The following is a 15,626-nucleotide window of genomic DNA, read 5'->3' as shown; positions in this document are numbered from 1 at the left end:
CTGTATTATCTGCACACATTGCTCTTAAGTTAGTACAAGAGTTGCATCATCTGCACGCATTGCTGTAAGTTTGTACAAGAGTTGGATCATCTGCACACATTGCTATTTCATTTTCAGGACCAGCAGCCGTGTTGCTCGTGCAATCTAAATGCAACAAAGCCCCCAGAATGTTACCCTGCTGTACATCAGATAATTAGGGAGTAGGGAGTTTATGTAATACAAATTCTGTAATTTATGCTGAACTCTGAACAAGTAAACATAGGTAGAAAGTATGTAACATCTGCTTGGGTTTTATGGTTCGTGTGGGATGAGTCGAAAGAAAAATGGTGGAAAAACTTGTACAAGTTATGTAAGACGGGAATTTTGTGGACGATGTTTAGTTCATGAATGCACAGGTTGAACGAACATGAACAATCTAATGGTGCATTAATATGAAAAAATTCAACGAACAATTTTCTACAAACAATTATGGTTCCTGATCACATAGGTTAAAAGAGTGCTACGCCAATAAAAATAAACTGACAATGGAATCTCTTTGAGTGAAAGAATCGAACCATTGTTATAGCAAGATAGTATTTCTGATTGAATTTGCCCCCCAAGATTATAATCTTGAAGAACTCGATATAATCACAGAAAAACAGAGAGAATTGTGACTTAAAGCATCTGATAAGGGCACATTCCTCCTTCAGCTTAGCGAAATTGTCCATTTTTGGGGGTTTCATTAGAAGAATTCTTAATCTCTCACTTTTGACCAAAGCACACTGTAGCGAAATTGTCCTTTTTAGTTTTCTGTAAAAGAAATTTATTGTGTCGGCTTCGTCTGTCCGTCCGCACTTTTTCTGTCCGCACTTTTTTCTGACCACAATTTTTATGTCCTCACTTTGTATGTCCGCACTTTCTTCTGACCACACTTTTTATGTCCGCACTTTTTTCTGTCCGCACTTTTTTCTGTCCACACTTTCTATGCCCCCACTTTGTTCTGTCCACACTTTTTATGTCCGCACTTTTTCTGTCCACACTTTTTATGTCCGCACTTTTTCTGTCCGCACTTTTATGTCCGCACTTTTTCCGTCAGCCCTCAGATCTTAAAAACTACTGAGGCTAGAGGGCTGCAAATTGGTATGTTGATCAACCACCCTCCAGTCATCAAACATACCAAATTGCACCCCTCTAACCTCAGTAGTTTATATTTTATTTAAGGTCAAAGTTAACCATGATCGTGCTTCTGGCAACGATATAAGCCAGGCCACCACCAGGCCGAGGTTAAAGTTTCGTGGACCGCGGCTCATACAGCATTATACCGAGACCACAGAAAGATAGATCTATTTTCGGTGGCCTTGATTATGCGCTGTGCAGATAACTCGAATGCGCCGAAGAAAATTCAGCGTATTTTTTACATGTATCTCTCATATCAATTTCTAGATGCAGAGGATAACTCAGTAATTCTCGTATAAAACAGGCATTGGAAACTACACAAAGTGTCAGCGTGCAAATACATTATCAGAATTTCATTCTTTTATCCAATTTGCAGTTTTTGGAACCCAGCCATCAACAGTTAATTGGGATGTTGTCCATATTTATACATCAGTCCCGCCTAACTGATCATGCAACCCAGTCTAAAGCCAATAAACACAAAAATCCACTTCTCTCCGTTTTTCCTCATTTGTTTATAGACACCCCCTAAGCGGCCCCCCTTCTCTCCAACAAACCCTCCAGTGTCCTATGATTGCGGTAAAGCGCTTTCAGTCACTCCATGACCACAAAGACACCCGGAGCTTGAGCGGTAAGAAGAAGAAGAAGAAGAAGAGTGAGTTGAGTGCATTGTTTACCTGTTGAAGTTCAGTGACGAGGTCGCAATGGCGATTCCTGGAGGTTTGTGAAGGTAACGACACCTGTAAATTTCGCGGGGCCGTGGCCAGGGGTTGTGTGAAAGCCCTGGACCTACTTCCGGTGGCTTTGGAGGCCCCCTTCCTTTTAAATTTTGGCGGGTACAGTTTAATTTGGTCGAGAGAATCTTTGAAAACTTCTAGAGAAACTGTGGCTGTGCAGTGCTAGAATATGTCAGGTGGGGTAGGTTAGGTTACGAAGATCGTAAACAAGAAGAAATTTAACTGATTTAAACTGGTTTAAATGCGATTGCAATCTCTGAAACAGGTTCAGAACATTTTATTATTATTATTATTATTATTATTATTATTATTATTATTATTATTATCCAGAAGATGAACCATATTCATATAGAACAAGCCCACAGCAGGGGGCCATTGACTTGAATTTCACGGTTCCATGGAACATGGTGTTCGATGGAGAGTGGTAAAGAAAGGAACACTTCTTCTTCTCCTTCTTCTTCTTCTTCTTCTTCTTCTTCTTCTTCTTCCTCTTATTATTATTATTATTATTATTATTATTATTATTATTATTATTATTATTATTATTGCAACTGCAAAAGTTTTCCTCCTGTTACACCTTTCAAACCTTTCTTTACTGTCAATTTCCGTTTCAGCGCTGAATGACCTCAGCAGAGGTACTAGTGTTCGGTCTTTGGCCTAAATTCTATATTCAGTTCAGTTCAGACACCTGGCAATGGTCGCTCACCTGTCATTAAGCCAACGGGTCATAAAATTTCCAAAGGTAAGTCATTAAGGTATTTGAGTCATGTGAAATTTTCAGTTTGTAGACATCATGTCAATTTGTGCCAACAATTCTGTATATTTTTTTTTTTTATTTCCTCTTAATTATCGTTCCTTTTTCTTTGCTTCAAAATCACGCCGTTTACTTTTCGTATAATGTATGGTTTTGATATCTTATTATTATTATTATTATTATTATTATTATTATTATTATTATTATTATTATTATTATTATTATTATTATTATTATTATTGTTTAGAAGATGAACCTTATTTTTATGGAAAAAACCCACTAAAGGGGACATTGACTTGAAATTCAAGCTTACAAAGATTATTATTATTATTATTATTATTATTATTATTATTATTATTATTATTATTATTATTATTCAGAAGTTGAACCCTATTCATATGGAAGAAGCCCACCAAAGGGGCCACTGACCTGAAATTCAAGTTTCCAAAGAATATTATGGTGTTCATGAGAGGATTATAAAATTCTCTACTGTAGAAGGAAAAGACCCCGTAAGGGGGGCGGGGGGTGCAACCCCCTTTCGTTCCTTTTACTGTACCTCCTTTCATATTCTCTTTCTTCCATCTTACTTTCCTCAGCCTTCTCCTAACAATTGATTCATAGTGCAACTGCTTTGAGGTTTTCCTCCTGTTACACCTTTCAAACCTTTTTACTGTCAATTTCCGTTTCAGCGCTGAATGACCTCATAGGTCCCAGTGCTTGGCCTTTGGCCTAAATTCTATATTCGATTCAGTTCAAAAGGGAAAGTAAACTTCATACCACGATCAGTAGATTGTTCATAGTCCGCAAATTTCTGCCAAAAGGCTGGTGAAGTCGTGTCCCCACAGAAGATCCATTTTCCAGAGCCCAGTTTTTCCAAAAATCTTTTCAATTTTAGTTTTCTGTCAAAGAAAATAAAAAAAAAAACTGTCGTGCCGGCTTCGTCTGTCCGTCCGCACTTTTTTCTGTCCGCACTTTTTCTGTCCGCACTTTTTTCTGTCCGTACTTTTTCTGTCCGCACTTTTTTCTGTCCGTAGTTTTTCTGTCCGCACTTTTTTCTGTCGGTATTTTTTTGCCCGCACTTTTTTTCTGTCTGTACTTTTTCTGTCCGCACTTTTTTCTGTCCGTAGTTTTTCTGTCCGCACTTTTTTCTGTCCGCACTTTTTTCTGTCCGTAGTTTTTCTGTCCGCACTTTTTTCTGTCCGCACTTTTTCTGTCCTCACTTTTTCTGTCCGCACTTTTTCCTGTCCGCACTTTTTCTGTCCGCACTTTTTCTTGTCCGCACTTTTTCTGTCCGCACTTTTTCTTGTCCATACTTTTTCTGTCCGCGCTTTTTCTGTCCGCACTTTTTCTTGTCCGCACTTTTTTCTGTCCGCACTTTTTTTCTTGTCCGTACTTTTTTCTGTCCGCACTTTTTCTGTCTGACCTCAGATCTGATAAACTACTGAGGCAAGAGGGCTGCAAATTGGTATGTTGATCATCCACCCTCCAATCATCAAACACCAAATTGCAGCCCTCTACCCTCAGTAATTCTTTATTTTATATAGGGTTAAATTTAAACATAATCGTCTTCTGGCAGCGGTATAGGAAAGGCCACCACCGGGCCGTGGTTAAAGTTTCACGGGCAGCGGCTCATACAGCATTATACCGCGACCACCGAAAGGTAGATCTATTTTCGGTGGCCTTGATTATACGCTGTACAGAAAACCCGATTGCGACGAAGAAACCTCGGCGCACTTTTACTTGGTTGCTCGTGACTATACCCAGTTTTGATCAGATTTGTATGAAAATTCACTCATAACTTTACTTTCACAGCAAAAATAGCTTATTGGCTGCTCTGTGAGCAAGAGCCCGTGCTGGCATAAATAAAGCCAGCTTAATCACAAACAACAACAAGAGATATGACTTCCTCAGTGGAGGAGTTGGTTATGATACTGAAAGTACGTTTGATACAGGTACAGAATAACTGAGTCTAGAACTCAGTTTGTACATCTTTGAATTATATTGTATATATTCTGCTAATAATAACCTAGCCTTAATAAACTAATTATAATAGACTCTCCCCCATTAAAACGAAATTGTGCTTCTGTGAATGTAATCACTCAAATATGTACTTGGTAGTAAGTAAGCTACTGTGGATATATGGCAACGAAAAAGCAACAAAACAAGAAACATCAAAAGCAAGATGGCCTCGCCTTCTTCTTCTTCTTCTTCTTCTTCTTCTTCTTCTTCTTCTTCTTCTTCTTCTTCTTCTCGGGTAACAAAAGACACTTTCGGATGAAATGACACACCTATATATATATAGCCTATTCATCTGCTGAAGCAGTAGGCATATTCATCTGCTGAAGCAGTAGGCATATCCATCTGCTGGAGCAGTAGGCATATTCATCTGCTGAAGCAGTAGGCATATTCATCTGCTGGAGCAGTAGGCCTATTCATCTGCTGGAGCAGTAGGCATATTCATCTGCTGAAGCAGTAGGCATATTCATCTGTTGGAGCAGTAGGCATATTCATCTGCTGGAGCAGTAGGCATATTCATCTGCTGAAGCAGTAGGCATATTCATCTGCTGGAGCAGTAGGCATATTCATCTGCTGAAGCAGTAGGCATATTCATCTGCTGAAGCATTAGGCATATTCATCTGCTGAAGCAGTAGGCATATTCATCTGCTGAAGCAGTAGGCATATTCATCTGCTGGAGCAGTAGGCATATTCATCTGCTGAAGCAGTAGGCATATTCATCTGCTGAAGCATTAGGCATATTCATCTGCTGGAGCAGTAGGCATATTCATCTGCTGAAGCAGTAGGCATATTCATCTGCTGAAGCAGTAGGCATATTCATCTGCTGAAGCAGTAGGCCTATTTTCATCTGCCGAAATATTAGGCCCATTCATCTGGGCCGCTTTAGTGTCTTCAGAGAGACACTGAGAGAGAAATATAGACACTTGAAACGCGTTTATTCTGAAGCTTAACAAAAGAAGAAGAAAAAGCTTCTCGTTCCCCCAGCATCATTTTTCTGGGTACGGCGAACGGCTCAGATGTCAGAGGTATCGAATCGCTTTTGCGGTATCCCGGTATTGTCCTTTTTGACTTCTGTGCTTGTGACGACATCCGAGTATTGTTTGCTTTCGCTGATTTCCTGGTGGGGGCGTTTTTAGTATGGTTTCTCACTGTTGTCAGTTTATTGGGATAGCTGTTACGTTTTAGGCGTTATATGAGCGCTATTTCTCATACCTCTGGACTGTGGAGCAGTTTCTCTGCTGTGAGGATGGCGTGCAGTATTCTCCTTGCATTTTGACACATTTTTATCTGTTTATTGATTTATTAACTTCTTTCCTTTTTTAATAAGTGAGATCTCTTCTTTCTGTATTTCCCCTTAACCTTCTCTTACTTCCTGATGAACACCATGTTCTTTGGAAGGTTCTTGAATTTCATGTCAGTGGCCCCTTTGGTGAGCTTGTTCCATATGAATAGGGTTCTTCATCTTCTGAATAATAATAATAATAATAATAATAATAATAATAATAATAATAATAATAATAATAATAATAATATTCTTTGGAAGCTTGAATTTCAAGTCAGTGGCCCCTTTGGTGGGCTTGTTCCATATGTTCTGAATAATAATAATAATAATAATAATAATAATAATAATAATAATAATAATAATAATAATAATATTTCCCATTCACTTTCCGTTATTTGATAGGCTTTCAACAGATTACTGAACTTCAGAGAACGCTCTGAGCTACTGAAATGGCGAGAGGTATCCAATTCCCTCATCAGAAAAGAAAATAAAAGAAAAGAAACACTCCACAGGTATTTTATCTTCTGCGTCTTGGCTCGTGGGTCTAAATGATTGTGATTTGATAGTGATATTGTCAAAGGTAATGAGAAGAAACTCAGAAGAAACTATTCAGGACAGCAACGGCGAGAGAGAGTTGGGGTCGGTTGGTACCCGACATGCCAGGTATATTGTCTTATCAGCTTCCCCAAAGAGGCGGAGCAACAGTTGAGCCGTTTATCAGGTAGGGTATTGCGGTGTACCTCGTGTAGAACATAATGTAGATGGTACCTCCTTTCTCTTCCTACTGAGCTGTTCGACTTCTTCAACTTGACTTAGCTCCAGTATTCTCCTCTTAAACAGGATGACTTTGATTGTTGAATGAATCAACCTCTGGCTTTCAGAAAGTAGTTTCCTTTCCGGGTGCTGGGATGAGGATGGTAACTACCCTCTTTCCAGGAGTCCAGAAAAGATTTTCAAGTCCATTGTTGTCATGATTTCAAAGACAGAGAATATGAACGGAGATACAGTCAAAGGAATGAAAACCCAAGGAAGGGACGCAGCAAAGAACCTTGAGTAATGCCTACAGTGCACCACGTAAGGCGCACTGGCCCCCTGCGGGGTGGAGGGTAGGAGAAATAAGAGAAACCGCACTATATTTCTGCCTTGGTCACCTGATCATTCTACCGCGGATCGGGTGTCGAGCTGATGCCAAGAATTGAAGTATTTTTTACTATTAAAGTTATTCATTATACTGATGAAATTGCTTTCAACTTCGGCCATTTCTTCCGTGTTCTAAGTTAATATACTTTACCTCATTATTATTATTATTATTATTATTATTATTATTATTATTATTATTATTATTATTATTATTATTATTATTATTATAAATTTCCTTACAACTTTTACCATTGATGTATTACTGTGAACCTCATAAAAAATTATTATTATTATTATAATTATTATTATTATTCAGAACACGAACCCAATTCATATGGAACAAGACCACCAAATGACTTAAAATTCAAGCTTCCAAAGAATATTAGGGTGCTCATTAGAAAGAAGTAACAGAATGTAATGGGAAATACAGAAATAAATTGGCACATTAATCAATAAATAGAAAAGAAAATGTAATCAATTTATAAAAATGCGAGGAAAACTGAATTAGGGTAGCAATGCATTGCATCTTCGCTTGAACTTCTGAAGAAGTTCCAATTGCATGATATCTCCATGGAGGCTGTTCCGCAGTCCAGTGGTGTGAGGAATATATGTATGTGTGTGTGTGTGCATGTGTAACCCCCCTGCATCCATCAATCATTAATTATTCATTCATTCATTCCTTCATTCTTCTTCTTCTTCCAGGTATAGGACAGTCATCAACTTCATTTCTTCATTCTTCTTCTTCCAGGTATCGACAGTCATCAATTTCATTCCTTCATTCTTCTTCTTCTTCCAGGTATCGACAGTCATCAATTTCATTCCATCATTCTTCTTCTTCCAGGTATCGACAGAGGAGTATGATATGTTTGAATACACGCTGGCCGCTGTTCATACTTGCTCTTGTCGTGATGTCCACTTGTAGGAACTTAACAAGTAAGTTAAATTCAAATACACTTTCTTTTTGTTTGAAATAATGGTAATTTCATTTATTGGAAATATAAAACTTCTCACCTTTCTTGTTGTTATTTATAAGCTTTCCAACTGAAGCCCTTGAAATCCAAGAGGAAATGAGCGAAAAAATGAACTTTCTCCTCCTGAGATTCGAGCCCATGCTGTTTAGAAGGCTAAGGTAATTGCTAAACCATTCAGGGTGTAGTGGCTGGAGAACTAAACTCATTCCTTTTACTGTACCTCCGTTCGTATTCACTTTCTTCCATCTTACATTCCACCCTTGCCTAACAATTTTTTCAATATCACTTTCAGCGCTGAATGACCTCAAAGGTTCCAGCGTTCGGCCTTTGATCTAAATTTTATATTCCAATAGTGTTCTAACCACTGCAAGTTTCAATCCGGTCTGCGAAAGAGAATTTCTTCTTTAGTTTCTTCTCAGATTTCAAGGTTTTCAGAGGAAATAGTAGCGAAAGATATTACGAAGTACAGAAGCTATTACAAAGTACAGAAGCTAAGATGTCGTTGCAGTCATTAGTCTGAAAAGATATTTTTCTGTGTCAGTCCTTATGTCATTGTTTGCCAAACAACTTTACAATTGTTTTTCCCAATTCTTGTTCTTTGCAGCGTCCCTTCCTTCCCTAGCCCCCTAGCTGCAACCCCTTTCATTCCTTTTACTATACCTCCGTTCATATCCCCTTCCTTCCATTTTACTTTCCTTAACCGTCTCCTAACAATTGTTTCATAGTGCAACTGTGAGGTTTGACTCCTGTTGCAACTTTCAAACCTCCTGTCACTCTCAGTTTTCCTGTCAGTGCTAAATAACCTCATCATAGGTCCTAGCGCTTAGCCTTGGGTCTAAATCTTACATTCCAATTCCCTCAGTTACTGAAATCCTGAAGGCCATCCGAGAGGCCTACCAGGAGGATGATGTCATAGAGTCCATCGGGAGGTCTCCGGAGAAGATGGTGGCTTTTGTGGATGATGACCCCCTTGGTAAGTACTCAAAGTAGTCAAGATAATCTTCTTCTTCTTTCGACCTTACTAATCCCACTGTATAGCAGAGTCGGCCGCTCAAGTCAGCTTTCTCCATCTATTTCTATCTCTTTAATCTGCTTCCCCCTGTCCCACCACACCCACTCACTGCTGTCAGGGGATACTGCAGCAAGTCGCTTACTGGGTACGCCCTAGCCGTATTGCATTCCATCATTGACTCGAGAGTCATTACTTAGTTTTTGCCACTGCTTTCATACTCGGTTGGCTAGACCAGGCAGCAACTCTCCCCATTTATCCAGGCTTGATACCTGCAGCAAGTGGGACTGGCTTGTCCCCCCACTGGCTGGGTTAAGTAGTCAAAATATAATGACATCCCAAAATGACTCATTGTGACATCGATGACTTGCTGATTAACCCTGTTGATGATTAGCTTCACATTGTGGTTCTCAACAATGGCATTTTAACTTATCGCCAGGTGGAAAGAGTTTGCTGATGTATGCGGCTGCCTACAACAGGCTCTCCATTGCGGAGTTCCTCCTCAGGTGCAGGGCTGACGTGAATCAGAGGAGCAACTTCTGTGAGTTTTTGAGTGACTTTTGTACATTGCTGCCCTAAAATGGAAGATTGCAGTATATCTGCGAACATTCAAAACTGGGAAAAATGGTAGGTACTGCAGTTTTCCCTTGCCTTGCTACTGATTTTGCAGATACTGCAGATGGGACCCCCTAAATAAAGCGCTGAAGAATCATTCTGAAACTGCTGTAACTTATGTATTAGTGTTTCATGAGCCCAACAGGTGGCATACCTCAATTTCGAAAATTTTGCAGATACTGCAGTTTTCCATTTTAGGACAGAGTAGTTCACAATAGGCTTTCTAGAACGGTTGCTTTTATGGACAAGCAGAACGGACGAAATATTGTAAAGAGATTTGATCTTTTGTGAGTCCTGTGATAAGAAAACACCACCTGCATTGCCGTAAACTAACTATAAATTATAGGTAACATCATTTCTGAGTGACATCTCCCAAACTGAAGTTGATTCAAAAGTCTAATTGCGCAATTTTGCCTTTATTGCCTTTAACCAAGTTGATGCATAAACAGTGGTATTAAAGAATCCCTCCATGCTTTCAAGATGGCCGACCCATGAATACCCCACTGATCTACGCTGCTAGCTGGGGCCACAAAGAGATGGTCAAGCTCCTCCTCTCGGCAGGAGCTGAGGTAGACGTACAAGGCAGCATGGGTAAGTAAATACCTCTTTTTCTCAGATGCTTTTACTTTCCTCTGCTTTCACTCCACACTGAAATTGACATTGCATTATCGCATAGATTCAAAATCATGGTTAACGCAAGGCCAAGAGAGACAAGGTCTACCCAATTGGGTGGAGTCACCTCCTACCTGCTGGGGTAACTATACGTGGCGATGACGTATCTTGGAGGTAGACCTGCTCATTCACGGCAATTCACCTGCTGACGCAATAAGGAGGTAGACAAAGCTCCGCCTACATGGGGATTTGGGGGAAAGTGAGCAGACCTTCTCTTTCTCTTGGCCTTGGGTTAACGTCCCCAGTTTCTGTAAAATAAGGAAGGGAAAGCAGCCGTAAGATGTCTTATAGTCATAGCGGATATACAGATCTTCCCAGCCTCGTTCAAAATGCCTTAGATCTGATAACGATGTGACGAGTAACTTTGAGGACCTTGGTCTAGTACGGTGAACTATTTTTACAGCTAGTACTGCTCTGATGTTCGCCGCTGTTAACGGGCACACACAGGTCGTGAAGATCCTCTTGGATTCTGGGGCTAAGACAGATTTACAGGACACGAAAGGTACAGTTTTTTTTGTGTTTTTTTTTTAGCGTGTTTCAAAATGATTCACATGACTAGTTTTTAATTGTTAGATAGTAAAGCATTTGGCACTGCAGACTTACAATCTATCCGGCTTTTAAGAGTGAAGTGATATCATGATTTTGCAGTGCAAGTGAATATATAAAATATATTAAAGACTAGAGCCAATGAACTGCCACAGAATTACTGAAGTTCTGATTCCAGAAAAGGAGGCCTGTAATTCTGTAGCAATTCTTTGGCTCTAGTCTTTAATATGTTCTGCACTCATTACCATAGTGCTTAATCTAAACAATACCACGTAGACGTCAAATCTGACAAACAAAACCAATTAAATCAAAGACAGGGTGACTCATCAGCACGACTCATCAGTCAGTTAAAATAAGGCTTTGGCTGATACATATAGTTGGTGTACATTTTAATTTCCTTTCGTATGCTAATAGGGTACTGAAAGCCTTCACAGAGAAAGAAGTTGTCCTTTTGTATTTAGCCCTTATCTTTTTAAATCGAACAGCCATCGACCATATAGCTGAACCGCGGAAGCAATTAAGTTCTCCCAAAATGTACACCCATGATCCCTGTACGTGAACAGTGTCCAGATGTTGCCAGATGCTTGGATTTTTAAATCTTAGCTTAATAAATCGTTGGTTGTTCGACTACCTCGAGCATTTCCAGTGCCTTCCTTTGGACAAGGTAGTGTTTCTGATATTGTGTGAACGTGTTTATAATTCTGAACATTTTATCCCCTCCGTCTGATCTTCTATCTCACGACCTCTCCCTCAGGTCAAACAGCATTAGCCCTGGCGAGCTGGTACGGCCATGCTGACGTGGTCAAGTTGCTGATCGATGCTGGGGCAGATCTTAATATACAGAGACACATGAAATACTCAGGTTTGTTTACTCCTTTCGTCTTCTTCTTCTTCTTCTTTGTCTGGCAGTTTGAGAGACTTGGATACTGGTTTTCTTGCAGCCAATTCCTTTCTTTTCAACTTTGCCCAAAACGATTAGATTGCAGCATTGGGTTTGAAGTACAGTACTATAGTACGTTAGGTTTGAAGTACAGTGCTGCAGTAGGTTAAGTGTGAAGTACAATACTAGAGTAGATTAGTAGAATTGATGTTAATATGAAAATCTGGCAAGAGCAAGCGTTCGACATAAAGGAGTCTTTTATACATAGAGCAGAATAATTGAAATGTTCCTTGCGCGTGAATTCCAGACAGGTAATCGAGAGAGAGAGAGAGAGAGAGAGAGAGAGATTCTCTTAATATTTAAACGTCATATTTCCCGCAGGATCTACGCCCATAATGAAAGCTCAGGGGATGAATGAACTGGAGATTGTTTCAACCTTGACTCAGGCAGGAGCCAATTTAGACATACAAGATGCATATGGTAAGTAAATCCCCCAAGAAAAAGTACTAGAAAAGATGCAAGATGAAAAAATGCCACAAATGTATGATATAAAGCAATACAAATGCATTTTGTTGCCTCCAAAAGTGAAATCGTATACTTTTTTTGTAGTTGACAGTAAAAATCCATAACTGATGACACTCAAGATTTGATCTTGCTTCTGACTGGGTGATGTATTCAGCTTGTAACCTTTTTGGGGTGGTTAGCGCTATGAGCTTGCTTTCAGCCAAGATCACCTTGTAAGATATCATTTGTGGATATTTACTGTCAGCTCAAAAAACAAGACGAAGACTGTAATAGCCTTCAACAATGTTTTGCCTGGTAACGTGCTAACATTACATACATACCTTAAAATGCACCTATATTTGCACATGTATTTAACTTATTCACTTGTATTTTCAGGTTATACTATCACACACTACATGGCCAAAGCCAAAGACGAAGCCGGACTTGAAATCGTTCTTCCGTATTGTCCGAACCTCACCATCAGAGACCACGAAATGAGTAAGAACTTTATTTTTCCGTTGATACTTTGCCCTGAAATGTGTATCACAGAAATAATTATGGGTACATACTAATGGAGCAGGCGGGCCTGTATCTGATGCGAAGCTCCTGGCTAGGTACGATACCTATGCTAGGTTAAGTTAGGTTGGGTTAGGTAAAGAATGGATGCAAAGGGCAAAAAAAATAATTAGGTAAGGTTAGATTAGGATGTACAGGGCACTTCTAATTGAGGATTTTCATTCACTGTTAACATTTGCAATTATTTATTCATTCTTCCTTGTAATAAACGGTTCGTCGACTTCGTGATAAATACAGCCAACATATGATATTTTTTAAATTATGAGAAATTAGTTGAATAATACTGAATACAGAGAATGTTTCTTGCGTAGTATCGTAATTAGGTAATATTGTCTGCAAACCTACTAATTTTAAATGTATTGCTATTTTAAAGACCAGGTAAATATTCAAATATTTTATGTTTACACTTTAGAAAACCCAGTGGATTATCATTTCAAGATTTGAGTGAATACAGGACTTAGATATCTTATATTTAAACAACTTAGATATCCTATATTTGATCTTTTGAAACTCTAATGTATTGTCAGTTTAAAATCCCAGGAAGTATTCAGATGTTCTTTATTTAAACCAAAGAAAACCCAATGCATTATAACTATATAATCCCAGGAGCTATAAAAATATTTTGAGATTGAATTTAGAAAACCAAGTGTATTATTTAAAGTCCTATGAAGTTTTCAGATATTTTTCATTTAAAGTGAAGAAAACCCAATATATTATCACTATATTCCCAGTAAATTTCCAAGTATATTTTGCAGCAAAATTTTTAGAAAACCAAATGTATTATTTTAGATTCCAGGAACGATTCAGATATTTTGTACTTAAACTGTCGAGACCCCAATGTATTATCAGTTTATAATCCCAGGAAATATTCAGATATTCTGTATTAAATCTGTAGAAATCCCAATGTATTATCAATTTATAATACCAGTAACTATTAAATTTTTTTTTTGTAACTAGGTTTAGACAACCCAATTTATTATTTAAAATTCCAGGAAATATTAAAATATTTTTTTTATATAAATTTGAAACCCGTTGCATCATCAATTTATTATCCCAATAAGCATTCTAGTATTTTGCAATAAAATTTTAGAAAACCCAGTGCATTATATAAATTCTTGAGAAATATTCAAATATTTTGTGTTTCAGCTGTAGAAAGCCCAATGCATTATCAGTTTATAGTCCCAATACGTATTCAAATATTTTGTATATACACTTTTGAAAACCTAGTGTTACTTAAAATTCCAGGAGAGATTCAAGTACTGTGTATTTAAACTAGACATCCCAATGCAGTATGAACTTATAATCCCAATATGTATTCAAATATTTTGCAACTAATCCAATGCAGTATATAAAATCCCTGGAAATATTCAGATGTTTTGTATAAACTTTAGAAAACTCAGTGTATTACTGAAGATTCCGGGAGAGATTCAAGCATCTTGCACTGAAGCATTTGAAACCCCAGTACTTGTAAATATTTTGAAGTGTGCATAACGCAGCATTCGAGCTGAACTGAAAAAACTTTACCTGTGGTTACTTTCAGACCTAACTGCTGCAGACCTCGCTCTGGCCAATGGATACATCTCCACAGCTCAGCTTCTGCTAGGTAAGACTTTGAAGGTTGACCCTTACACGTTGCTTGTAGTTTCTTCTTCTTCTTCTTCTTCTTCTTCTTCTTCTATGTGGGGTTGATGTTTCTGATAGCTTTCCTCCTCCACCTGGCTCGGTCATAAACATGTCCTCTGACAATTGTCTCTCAGATCTTCTCTAACTACATCCATCCACCTTCGTTTCTTCGGTATTTCTCTCACTCTCTTTCCAACCAGGCACCTCCATCTGCATCACTATCCTCCTTATCATCCTTTCTCATCACATGGCTTGTAGTTTCTAAACATTATTCACTTGCTCAAAGTTAAGAATTGAGGGGTCTGTTCCAGGAATTAATAGCTGATCATTTTTCACTTTATCTAATGGTCACATCTGTACAGCTCAGCTTCTGCTAGGTGAGATGTTGGTGACTAAGGATCATCTTCATATTTATAGTCCCTGAGTATACCTGGGGTAACCTTCAAGGGAGCAGTGGCTGATAACCTGAAGATTTAATCTTCAAGGGAGCAATGGCTGATAACCTGAGTATACCTGTGGTAACCTTCAAGGAGCAATGGCTGATAACCTGAGTATACCTTGGGTAACCTTCAATGCAGCAATGGCTGATAACCTGAGCATACCTGGAGCAACCTTCAATGGAGCAATGGCTGAACCTGAGTATTTAACCTTCAAGGGAGCAATGGCTGATAATTTTTAGTATACCTGGGGTAACCTTCAATGGAGGATTGGCTGATAACATGAGCATACCAGGGGTAACCTTCAAGGGAGCAATGGCTGATAATTTGATGTTCTCTCTGATTCCTCACGCGAGTTATTCTGTGAACGTTAGAGTAAAGAAGGAAGAGACGCAGTATAGTAGGTTATCATGGTTTCAACAGCTAATAAATAACATTTCTTCATTATTTTCAAGTGAAAAATAAGAACACATAAAGGATAACAACTGCTCTGAGAGGATAACGAGACCATGTCTTGGAAAACTAAACTATTTCCATATTGTTACCACAAATAGTCTCATGACTTCGTAGCCCCAACTCAAAGTGGACTCAGCTGTCGTTTAGAGTTCCTTAAACTATCTAATCAACTATTGTTTAGTCTTCAAAAGCATGGTCTTTTTATGTTTGCTAAGTTTGATTACTAGAGTCTTGCATTCTCAAAGCTTCGTGCTTC

General features: G+C 38.6%; 1 protein-coding gene across 1 annotated transcript; it reads left to right on the top strand.

Moving 5' to 3' along the window:
- The first annotated feature begins 11,636 nt into the window (after positions 1-11,636).
- Positions 11,637-15,156, top strand: LOC136840057 (E3 ubiquitin-protein ligase mib1-like). Its single transcript, XM_067106389.1, has 5 exons — positions 11,637-11,756; positions 12,156-12,254; positions 12,675-12,776; positions 14,395-14,457; positions 15,008-15,156. Exons 1-5 carry the CDS (start codon positions 11,744-11,746, stop codon positions 15,154-15,156), a joined length of 426 nt encoding a protein of 141 aa, XP_066962490.1. The 5' UTR covers positions 11,637-11,743.
- The last annotated feature ends 470 nt before the right edge of the window (positions 15,157-15,626 follow it).

Source organism: Macrobrachium rosenbergii, chromosome 1 (assembly GCF_040412425.1).
Source record: "Macrobrachium rosenbergii isolate ZJJX-2024 chromosome 1, ASM4041242v1, whole genome shotgun sequence".
NCBI classification, from domain to species: Eukaryota; Metazoa; Arthropoda; class Malacostraca; order Decapoda; family Palaemonidae; genus Macrobrachium; species Macrobrachium rosenbergii.
Note: the sequence above shows the minus strand (reverse complement) of the source record. Positions and strands in the feature narration are given on the sequence as shown.

What these genes read in the sequence shown, in the direction of transcription:
- LOC136840057 (XM_067106389.1), top strand. An exon ending in AGACATACAAGATGCATATG is followed by an intron (nt 12,255 to 12,674) that starts GTAAGTAAATCC and finishes TTGTATTTTCAG; the next exon opens with GTTATACTATCACACACTAC. An exon ending in CACAGCTCAGCTTCTGCTAG is followed by an intron (nt 14,458 to 15,007) that starts GTAAGACTTTGA and finishes GTAACCTTCAAG; the next exon opens with GAGCAATGGCTGATAACCTG.